Below are 11,456 nucleotides of genomic sequence, written 5' to 3' on the forward strand. Positions count from 1 at the left end.
ACTAAGTAGCTCTGCTTTTTCACTGTTGGGAAAAAAATAATTGCAAAAAATAGGTTAGTAGAGAAGGATTTTTGCCAACAAATTCAGAACAGAGAGGAAGTTTATTTGTGTTTTCCCAGGAGTCATCATCAAGAAAATACTACAGAAAAGGAAATGGATAATATTCTGTGAGTGTCTGTGATATCTAACGAACTAATTTAGAGCTACTAAGGAAAATTATATCATGGTATACTCCCCTTTGATGTATTAAAAGTGCCACGCCAAGCACTAAATAAATAGGGATTGGACAAAATACCTAAAAACAAAGAGTTTGACTGATTTTCAATTTGATCCCCATTAAACCTTGACATTGTCACCTTGGAATTTACCGGCGTGGTCATGGAAGAAAAGTACTGATGGCCAAACCAGCTCATTCAGTGTATTCATTATGTGTATTTTGGGTACATAGGTGCCTAACCTAAACCTGACCAACTGAAGCAACCTCACACACTACCCCCACAGACCTGTAAGGTAAGTGCTTCATCCACGTCTGTTCTTGTCCTGATTTGTCAATCACCAGAGTATAACCACTCTCACCAGACTCATCACACCACATCACCTTTTTCCATATCTCCAAAGTCCAGCTTTGGTGTTTCGATCTTGATTTCACAATCATTCAGGTTTTTTCCCCCGACCACATTTCTTCCTTGAAGACGATGGCATGTTAATATCATGAAGGATAGTTTTCATTTGATCGATTAACTGGGAAAAATTGATTATTCTGGTGGGAAAATGATTACTTGCAGTCCTTCTCTAAATACCCTTTGGTATCATTTGAAAACTGGTTCATTTAGCACACTTAGCAATTGAGTAAATGGTCTGGAAAGGCTCTTGAATTTATTCAAATGCCTTTGAACTTTAACTAATAAAAATGAGGTAAGAGGACTCTCAATCCATCCGCAGGAGAGAGTTGCAGCGCAGCAGCTCACCGATCGGCATCGCTAACCTTGCTGTCCTAGCAGAAAGCATTTACACTTCAAACACATCAAGATGAAGGGAACTAGATCAACTGCTATCACTCCACCACCTCGCCTTCCTCTGCACAGCAAAGCAGATGCTAAAGCATGCAAAAATTTAGCTTTCCAACACCACAGCTGAACCTGAAACAGATACGCGTTTCACTCCAGGAGCTGCAGAGCACAAGCACTGACGGGAAAATGTGACAACTCAGCGTGGCTTTGAAGAACTCTATGAGGCGATGCACCTGAGAGTTTGCTCCTTTTGACCCGAGGATGCCTGTCTGATTAGGTCAAGACACAAAACTGTAATCTATGCATTCGATTCATTACAGAATATAGTAAATTATCAAGTTTAGAGTTAATTTTCACATCTGTTTCTATGAAATGTTTTTATCAGAGACAGGGAAATGTTTCCCCCCCCCACTGAGTCTTTCTAGGGAGTGAGGGTTTGTTTACATGCACTTATATAACCCTGCTACGGCTGTGTGCAAGCTGATTTCTTAAATGGTGTGGAAATTGGAAAGCTATTTAGCTTATTAAAAATTAGGGGAGAAGCAAACCTGGAGGGTTATTGAGACGTAAGCAGATTATTTCACATAACACTGCTTCATTGTTTTTTTAAACATCACTTTGATAGGCACACCTTAAAATTAAAATCTTTATACAATCTCTAAGCATTGTGGCACTCTTGCACACACCACTATCGCACTTCACTCTACAATATGCTCTTCAATTAATGTTCTTATCCTCAGGATGGAAATAGTTCTTTTATTTATTGCAAGTGGACGCTTGTAGAATGGTGTCTGTGGAGCTGCAAGAGATTAGCTATCAGGTCCAAGAACACTTAAGTCCACTCCCCAAACTCCATCCACAGAGCTGGACTCTGCTCAGTCAGCGAGTCCAACCATCCTCCTGCTTATGTCCCACAGTTTCTTGGCTGCCTCCTCATCTGTAGCTTTGGGTAACAGCTCCTCCTCCTCGCAGTTAGCAAAGCACTTCCCCGACACTCCTTCCACCTCTGGGGAGCAGGCCAGATAGAGAGGAGTCTGGGCCCCCTCCAATGGACTCTTGAAAAAGACCAATGAGGCAAGGTAGAACAGCGGCTTTGCCAGGAGGGGGATTTGGATGTGTCTGCCTAACCTGGTCCTCACGATCCCCGGGGTGAGAGCATTGACTGTGACCCCCGTCCCCTCGAGGCGATGGGCCAGCTCCAGCGTGAACAGAAGGTTGGCCAGTTTGCTCTGACTGTAGCAGAAGGCCTTATTGTAGTTATTTTCACTGTTCAGGTCATCGAAGTTGATGTGGCCATATTTGTAAAGTTTAGAGGAAACCACCACGATGCGGCTAGGGGCCGAAGCCTTCAGGAGGTCCAGCAGCAGGTGAGTGAGGAGGAAGTGACCCAAGTGATTCACACCGAGCTGCATCTCAAAACCTTCGTCTGTCTTTGTGTAGGGACACTGGTAAATACCGGCGTTGTTGATGAGCACATCAACCTGGGATTCCTCCTGACAACAAAGATACATTTGAAACATTTAAGACTCCAATTAAGGTTTTATTACAGCTTCTCCAGCATCCAGAGGCATTAATTGTCCATATGCATAACAAAAGATCAAATTTTAACCAAACAACTTAAATAAGTTTTTTCTTCACTTAGAATGGGGTTATGGTGTGACAATGCACATGAGCAGGGCTGGTCTGAGTATAATGAAGGCAATCAGTCTGTATTATCTTATTTAACAAAAAGTATGCATTTTTCTGACAATTTTCACTCACTTGAGAAACACAAATGCAATTTATGCTTGAATAAATAACCCCATACTCCAAAAAAGAAAGCATTACAAAATATTTTTATTACAATCTTAGTGATTCTTCTTAAGGGAAAAGCCAAAAACTTTTCATCCCTTTGTTGAGTACGACTTCTACAGGCTAAATGACCTAATTTGTAATTTCAGCTGCAAAATGAAAAAGAAAATAATTCAGATTTTTCAGAAACCATCTGAATTTTTTCACGAACTCAAATGTTAACTGAGTTATGGTCATGGTTAAGAATGCTTGTGAAATGGGCCCACCGGCAGGCCTGTGGTAAATAAAGGCTTAAGTTAATTAATATAATACCTATTTTAATAAAACTTAAAGTACAGCACATTCTGGGTTGCAGAGATCTCCCTGAGACACCCAGTGGTTATACGAGGTATCTGCCAAATTCCTAAATATATAAGTAATGTTTTACACCTAAACCTCTTTGACTTAAACTATGATGTGTACTTATAAAGACATTATACCTGAATGCTAGAAGGAAGGACAAAAATAAAGCCCCAAAGCATCTCAGTGTGTTATATAACAATACAGTTAATCCGTAACTTTAATTATAACTTCTGTAAGAAACATAGTTTAATATGAACTTTTAAATTACAGAAAAAAATAGAAACGATAAAACTTTCTAATAGCGGAGGCTATACTAAATTGTATTAGATTGTATGTCTTTATCATTTAATTATATTAATTATGGAATGGTATGCTATAATAGCCTGTGGTTACAATTTTTCTTCATCAAACTAATACAGCATTGTGAATTTACCATCTTGAGTGTCTATTACAGTACTGTGCAAAAGTGTCAAGCCACCCTTTATTTCTTAAAAGTTTGCTCTGGTGAAGAGATTTATTGAAAAATGTGTATAACATATAGAAAAACACTGTTTTATAGAGCAAAAACTGAGTTTTCACAATCCTAAAAAGCTTGAAAGTCAATATTTGGTATGACCACCTTCATTCTTAAACACAGCCTGAGCTCTCTTAGGCTAGCTTTCTTCTCATTTCTTTAGGTAGTCTTCAGGAATAGTTCACCAGGATTCTTGATGCACATTCGAAGCTCTTCTTTGGATGCTTGCTGCCTTTTGTTCTGTTCTTTGCAATAATGTTGAGGTCTGAAATTTGGGGAGGCCAGTCTGCACTGGCAGTGTGTCAGTTCTTTCCTGGATTTTTTCTCCTATTTCTTAAGTACATTATTTTATCTGCTGTAGACAGTTTTTTGGGCCCACCGCTTTTCCCCGCCACTTGTCCAGCTCCCTCAAATTTCTTAAGGACACACTGCTGAGATATGCCAAGTTTTCAACAGACAGCTCTTTGGCAATCACCTTGTTGGTACAATAATATTATTTTATGCCTGTCAAACTGTGTTATCTTTGGCATTGTTGTATATTCAACTTTAAAAATGAGAAGAAATTTTACATTTTGTTATGAAAGACTGACAGTATGTGCCATTATGTGTAGCAATAACACTGGTTCATCTCTTGAGTTAGGTGCTTTTTTTATGCTAGAATGAATGCTCTGAAAATGATCAGATACAAAGAGTGAACTGAAAATGAGTGAAAAGGCAAATCTCTAAGGAAAGACTTTCAAAGACCTTCAGAAAGCCAGGAGAATTATCAAGACCACTTTAAAAATGTCTGGCTCATTGGAGGCATAATATAAGAAAATGAGTGGTGGATCAAAATTTTGCACAGTAATCAATGTATAGGAAGCTTTTGGCTCCTCCTGTGTTTACTCTCATTTGTGACTCAATAGTCTAAGCACACAGAGTATTGTTTGTTGTATGAAATGAAAAGCCACCTGATGAAAATCTGTGATATCGGACCACATAAACAAAATACTTGAAGCCTTTCAAGGATCACTGCTACAGTTAAACAGTATCGTCTTTGCTGAAGCTTACAATATAATAGGATATTAACTCTTAACATCTGCCAGGAGACCAACACTTCTAGACTGGCCCCTGTTGGACAATAGTTTATTTGCATCTGTAACAAATATGGGTTTGGGGTCCAATACTTAATTTCAGCACCAAGGACAGTCCCCCTGGAACAATGCTCTGTTTTTTTCTGCTGAGTTGGGCTCAATAACAAAGTGCACCACAGCTGGTAAATAAACTACAAACATCTACTCTCTTGCTTTGTTTGGGTTCTCATTTACCTGAGTCACCTCCTCACAGAAATTTCGGACTGATCTAAGAGAAGCCAGGTCCAGGTGTTTGATGACCACCTCCCCGTTTTCTGGTCCCGCTTGCTTCTTGATGTCCTGTGCTGCCTCCTCGGCGCTCCGCGGGTCCCGGCAAGCCATAATGACCCGGGCGCGGAGCTTCAAAAGCTCCCCGGCCAGGGCCTTCCCTATCCCGCTGTTTGCCCCGGTCACGATGACTGTCTTGCCTCGCATATTTTCTCCTGAATAACGGAGCAACTTAACGGCTTTCTGACGGGGGAATAAACGCCGCATAAGAAGCAGGACCCCACCGCCAACAACAGCGGCAATTAGCAGAGGAGCGGACATAAAAGCTGTGACGGGTGACAAGTCGCTGAGAGAAACTGTTATGTATCGACAGTAAAAGATGACCCCGGAAATGATTATAGTCTAAGATTTCACAGCCTGTCAGCCAACAACACATTATATATATATATATATATATATATATATATATATATATATATATATATATATATATATATATATATATATATATATACACACGTGTGTGTGTGTGTGTGTGTATATATATATATATATATATATACACACACACACACACACACACACACACACACGTGTATTTTTAAAGCAAGCACACGACTGAACGTATTGAGTAGGCTGAAACCGTTCACACGCTAACCAAGTTAGCAACATTAGCGACTTCAAACTGTCCCATAAAATATCTTCCGGGTTATTTTCGTAACGGAACAATATAATCACGATATGCTAAACTAAACTGTACACCAGTTTGTTTTCACCGAAACAAATATAAAGTTTTTTCTAAGGATGTTTTCTATCGGCTACTACTTTTTAATTGAGCTTATAGAGGTCAGAAATAATACTTTACCTTTTTGTTTTTCGTAATGTCATTTACCGCGATATCTGTATCAGCCACTAGATGGAGCTATATGAAAAGCCAAAAAATCTACACAGACGAGATGAGACCTATTTTATTTTTCCCATATTCCCATTATTATTATTATTATTAGTAGTAGTAGTAGTATTTGTTCCAGCAGTTGAAATGATTATGAAATAACAAGTAATACAAAAATAACATATCTGGCAGATGACTCTCCACCTCACATATATGTTGTATTATAGTAGGTGATCATATGTGGTGTAAAAGATTTTCAACTTATGTCTTAGTGGAGGTGGAAAGAAACATTTTCCACCCGGGCCTGTTCAGTAAGAGGTGCAGTGGTGGTCAGGATTGTCCGTGATGGATAACTGATGACTGATGCTACTTCCTCTCCACCGCAGCTTTGATGGGTGGGTCCAGTTTGCAGCCAATTACAATTTAAGATTCAGATCTCCTGCTCTGTTTATTCAGTTTCTTAGTGTCACCAGCTCCAATGCTGCACCCCAAGAAGACCACTGTCCTTGCCACAGCAGAGTGACAAAACATCTCCATAATTTTGCTGCACGCATGGAAGGATCTCAGCCTCCTTAGGAAAGCCCCTTTTTTGTGCACTGGCTCTGTGTTGGCCTGTAGTTGGTGTGGGTGCCCAGGCCATTTTGTACAAATACAAACTTCTATAATGATACTGACAGGCTGGAGGTTTTTTCTTCATTCTTTCCTTTCTCTCTCTTTCTGTTTGAGAAACCTATATCTTTAAGTCGCAGGTAGAAGGTTGTGGGCCAGAGTTTGTTGCTGGCCTCCCTTGTCAGAGTCTCCTTTCCTGGACAGTAACTCCGTCTATCCGTCTGCAGTCTGCAGTTTGAAAACGACTTTCTGAGCCTTTCTTCCTGGATCCAGACTCTCCTGAGGAGATTCATGAATACTGCCAGCAAAACGTACCTGAGACCCGTCAAACTCTGTCCCTGCACTGCTACACTAACAGCTGTTTCAGAATCTTGCCTGCCTGCCAGTCATCCCTCCAGAAACTGTCCAAGAAACAGAGAGATAACGCCTCAGAAGCCATTTAAAAATCTTACAAAATAACTTCGTTCACTGAAACCGTACCAAGCAAGCATACTCTACCAGTTGACCAGCTTCTTAATATAACACAAATACACATTAGAGTATGAGTGCAGATTTTCAGTATATAAGTGGTAACAATGTTTCAATCCTTTACAAAAACACACACTACTCACACAGAACTTCATCTTTTGGGCCCTGCACAGCTCAAAGCCAAAGTCATGGTTGGTACATTTATCCTGCTTCCTACTCTGTTTTCTCTTTGGAGCTCTACATTTTTGCTCTGGCTCATTAAACACAATTTATAATGCTGCTGTGCCGACAAACTGCTCTGTAAGGACAATTACAGAAAAACAAAGTGTTGCATAGTTGACGTCAACACACACATTTTCCACAAATGACAGACAGCAAGGTCAGAAAATAAAAGTAAACTGTTTTGCCTAGAAATTGCATGTATCATTAATATTCAGTGGAGTGGGAAATGACTGACTACCGAACTAACATTTTTAAGTGATGGCTATTGGGAATGTTAATGTGTTTTTCATTGAACCTGTCAGTAAAGAATGTCATAATTATTTTTTTCCCCTCAGTTTTACTTGTTATAATTAAATTTTCTTGCCCTTTGACAGTTGGAATGAGCTCCTCCCTACCTTGAATCGGTTAAGCATAAAAAAATGGATGGATTAAATTTTCAGCGAAATATGTTTCGACCATTAGATGGAACTATATGAGCGCAAAACAAGAAAAAGTGACTGATAAGAGAGCTCGAGCTTCATATTTCTTGTTGAAAAATATTTCTTGTTGGTCTGAAGACATAAAAGAAGAGTCTAAATAACCTCAAACAGGAACAGACAATAACAAATAATCCTCCTGGGGCTTTGATTTGTTTGTTGAGGTGCTGACTCATAATCCATCCATGTATCGATCATATTCTGTTATACAAAAGGACTCGCTTCCTTTATAGCAGTTGCGGTAATAGAGGAAATGACACCACAGTTGATTATTCACTTTTTCCTGTAGATTATCTCATAGCACAGTGAGCAATAACTGTACCTGTTAATAGGTATTTTGTGTGTCATTTTTCTCCTATAAGAGGTTTGATTCTTGGAATGAATTTGTCATGTAACCGGTTGAGGTTGTCGGTTATAGCCGGAGTAACTTATCATTTCTGATTGGTGGACTTACTGCATACTGTAACATATGTGCATATAAATTTTAGCAGTAACATGTTAAGAAAATGCTTACGCTTTTTCTAGTACTCCATAATAAGAAGAGCAGTTTTGTCAGACAAAATGATTCAGCTTTTGTGACCTTCAGTGTAATGGTCCAAACGGCTGAAGGCCAAAAAAATTGAATCATTTAAACTCAAGAAATCTGTCCTCTCTTTATTCTTCTATTACACTTGGGGCAATTGCTTCACTCTTTCTGGCTGCGTCTGAAACAAAAGCCCCTGAGTTTCACAGTGCTGAGTTCTGTAATGTGTTTTTAACAACTGCTCACAGGTAAACCATCCTGTTATTTGTGATCTGTTCACCTTTTCTTTTGAAATAAATGTTTCGTAACAACCCGACTAATTGTTGCCCTTGCTTAAAAGACATGACTCACAGTGTGCATTAGTAGTCCTAGACAAAATAAATTAGCTGTTTGTTCATTCGCTCGTTTAGAAACTACACTTTTCCCTCCAAGCCTCCAACGTTTGTCGTTTTCATCTCACAACTCACACTTAAAGTAATCTAAACACATTTCATAATATTCCTTTACCATATTAACTTAAAATATTATAGATAGCAGGGGGTTTTTATGTCCCCAGAGTGTTATGTAAGTTTAACTTTTATCAAAGCATTCTTAAAATGACAAATCACAAAGGACCTGGAGCTGATCCCAGATCACTTGTAGCACCCTGGACAGGTCTCCAGTCTCTCACAGCGCTGACACAGGGAGACAGACAAGGAATGTACATCCTATGGCCAATCTAGAATCACGAATTTACACGTATGTCATTGGGAGGAAGCAAGAATACCTGAAGAGAATCATAAGTACATGGAAAACAAACAACACAGCGAAAAGTCTCAGCTGCCTGGAAGGTTTGAACAAGAACATTTTCTTGTGTAATATCCAATTTGAAACTCAAGTCCTAAAAAGCCCTAAATGCTCCCTGAGAATATCCAAAATACTATAGTCACTAAAAACTCATGAAGTCACTAAAACTGATTCAGTTTATCGACTGACACAACAAACAAAATTTAGTTGAGGAACGTAGTGACAACATCCTCTATTTGTCATGATCTGGCTGTGTGGCAGGCAGGAAATAGGACCCAAACGCAAACTCACGGGAAAACAGGACTGAACTCAAAATACAGCTTTATTGCTGACAAAAGATAACAGCGATACAAAATAACATGAAACTAAACTGGGAAGTACTAAGGAACGGACTTACGAGGAACCACACGGAGGGGCACACAGTCATGAGGGAGAACGCAACACAGAACTGAGGGAGACGCAGACATAAATACACAGAGGGTTAGCGAGGGAAGTGGGAGCACACGGGGAACACAGGTGACACTGATAATCATAACAAGACACGGCAGGAGTGAACGCAACACTGACGGGAGACGGGCAAAGTAAAACAGGAAGTACAGAGGTTCAGACAGGAGGAGAGAGCACGGGGAGAACACAGACATAACAGGCTGGGGAAAACATGGAATAAAACACAAGGAGAGACGAGGGCTCACAAATACACAGAGGGGTGCACAAGGGGTAAGAGTCACAAGGGGAAAACACTTAGGGAACATCATAACAGGGCAACCCAGGAAGCATGGCCTAAATAAGGAACAAAATACAAAAATACATGAAACTAAGAATACTGGGCCAACATGGCCCAGGACCATGACACTATTGTCTCTTGGGTCTACTTAAAGTTTCAAGTCATTTAACATTAACATAAAAGTGGCTGCCTCTGTCAATGTTGGGAATAAATTACATTCATGTTCTAACAAAAGTATTGTTGATAAAGTTATATTAAAAGAAAATTACCCCAACTTTGATATGATACATGTTAGTTTAAAAAACAAATGCGTATTACATAGTGTGACTGCAGAAAAGTCTATGTGTAGTCTGGTGTTTTTGCAGCCACAGAGCAATGTTGTCACAGTGTCACCACTTGGTGTCCCTTGATGTGGCAACAGCATCAGAAATGTATTTGTTTGCAGGGCAGTTCTGCAAATACTATCAACATGGTTCATGGTAATCTAACCAGCATATTTCAGGAGTGTAAGGATGAACAGAGTGACACGTGAGGCCTAAAAACAACATTTTTCAGTCTATTACCCATAAAACTCAGGGAGCAGGCAACATTGCCTACATGTCACTCTTGAATATTTGAGGTACTTTTATCATTTCAAATAACATGTTTAACTGAGGCTTAAGATATGTTGGAGACATTACAGATTATAGAAGGTCTTTGTTCAGAATGTCGATGTCAGTCTGTCCACACTTAAGCTCTTTGATGTTTCAGATTTGGTATTTTCACATGCAGTGGTGCACACTGTGTAGTAGTTGTTAGTATATACTCATCTTAGCAAGAACCCAGACCTGCCTGTTAGTTTAAACTGTGATTCTAAATTAGCAATACTTGTGAATGGTTGTGTGACTTCCTGTATTAGGCCTGTGGTAGACTTGCATTCTGTCTAAGGTGTACTCCCCCTCTTCATCTTGTGAACCTATTAAAACGATCATGAATTTATTTAGTCCCTATGGACCCCAAAGCGCTTTACACAACCAGTCATCCACCCATTCACACACACATTCACACACTGGTGATGGCAAGCTACATTGTAGCCACAGCCACCCTGGGGCGCACTGACAGAGGCGAGGCTGCCGGACACTGGCACCACCGGGCCCTCTGACCGAAATAAGAAAAATAAGAGAAAACAAGCAAAAAAAAAAGAGAGAGAGAGAGCAGCATAATAAACACAACGCCATTGCATTAATCCAGCTAAGTATAAATAACAGTAAATACTAAATGATGAATGTTGTTGTCCAGCACACAGGACCGACAGCGCACAATGTGCTTTAAGGTAGCAGCCAAGAAAGGTGTGGTTTGTGTCTATGAACAGTGAACACCCGTGTGTGCGCCTGTGTGCACACCTTTGTGGATGAGCGCGCTTGTATTGAAAAGGTTTCTCCATGTAATGATCTGCTAGAGGGTGTGGGGAGCCATAGCCCTGTCTCCCAGAGCATGAAGCATGCATGGAGAAGATCCAGGCCCCAGACATCCAGAGGCCCCAGTGTACGAGAGCGATCTGTCTGCCTGCGTCAATTTCTACTACAACATTCAGGATATAACGTGACATGAAATCCTGGATCGATCCTGGCTCGATCAGTGGTTCAGGCTGCTGGTGGTCGTGTAATGGTGTGGGGGATATTTTCTTGGAGCATTTTGGAGCCCTTAGTACCAACTGAGCGTCCTTTAAACACCACAGTCTGCCCGACAGACACAAGCCTGGAAACTGAAACAAAACTCA

The 11,456-nt window shown here is 40.1% G+C and overlaps 1 protein-coding gene across 1 annotated transcript; it reads right to left on the reverse strand.

Moving 5' to 3' along the window:
* Nucleotides 1-97: 97 nt before the first annotated feature.
* rdh14b (retinol dehydrogenase 14b) lies at nt 98-5,397 on the reverse strand. The gene is made up of 2 exons (XM_080883461.1): nt 4,965-5,397; nt 98-2,503 (listed from the first exon to the last, which is right to left on the reverse strand). Exons 1-2 carry the CDS (start codon nt 5,316-5,318, stop codon nt 1,886-1,888), a joined length of 972 nt encoding a protein of 323 aa, XP_080739587.1. The 5' UTR covers nt 5,319-5,397; the 3' UTR covers nt 98-1,885.
* Nucleotides 5,398-11,456: the final 6,059 nt, after the last annotated feature.

This window comes from Rhamphochromis sp. 'chilingali' (genome assembly GCF_963969265.1).
Source record: "Rhamphochromis sp. 'chilingali' genome assembly, chromosome: 5".
Classification (NCBI taxonomy): Eukaryota; Metazoa; Chordata; class Actinopteri; order Cichliformes; family Cichlidae; genus Rhamphochromis; species Rhamphochromis sp. 'chilingali'.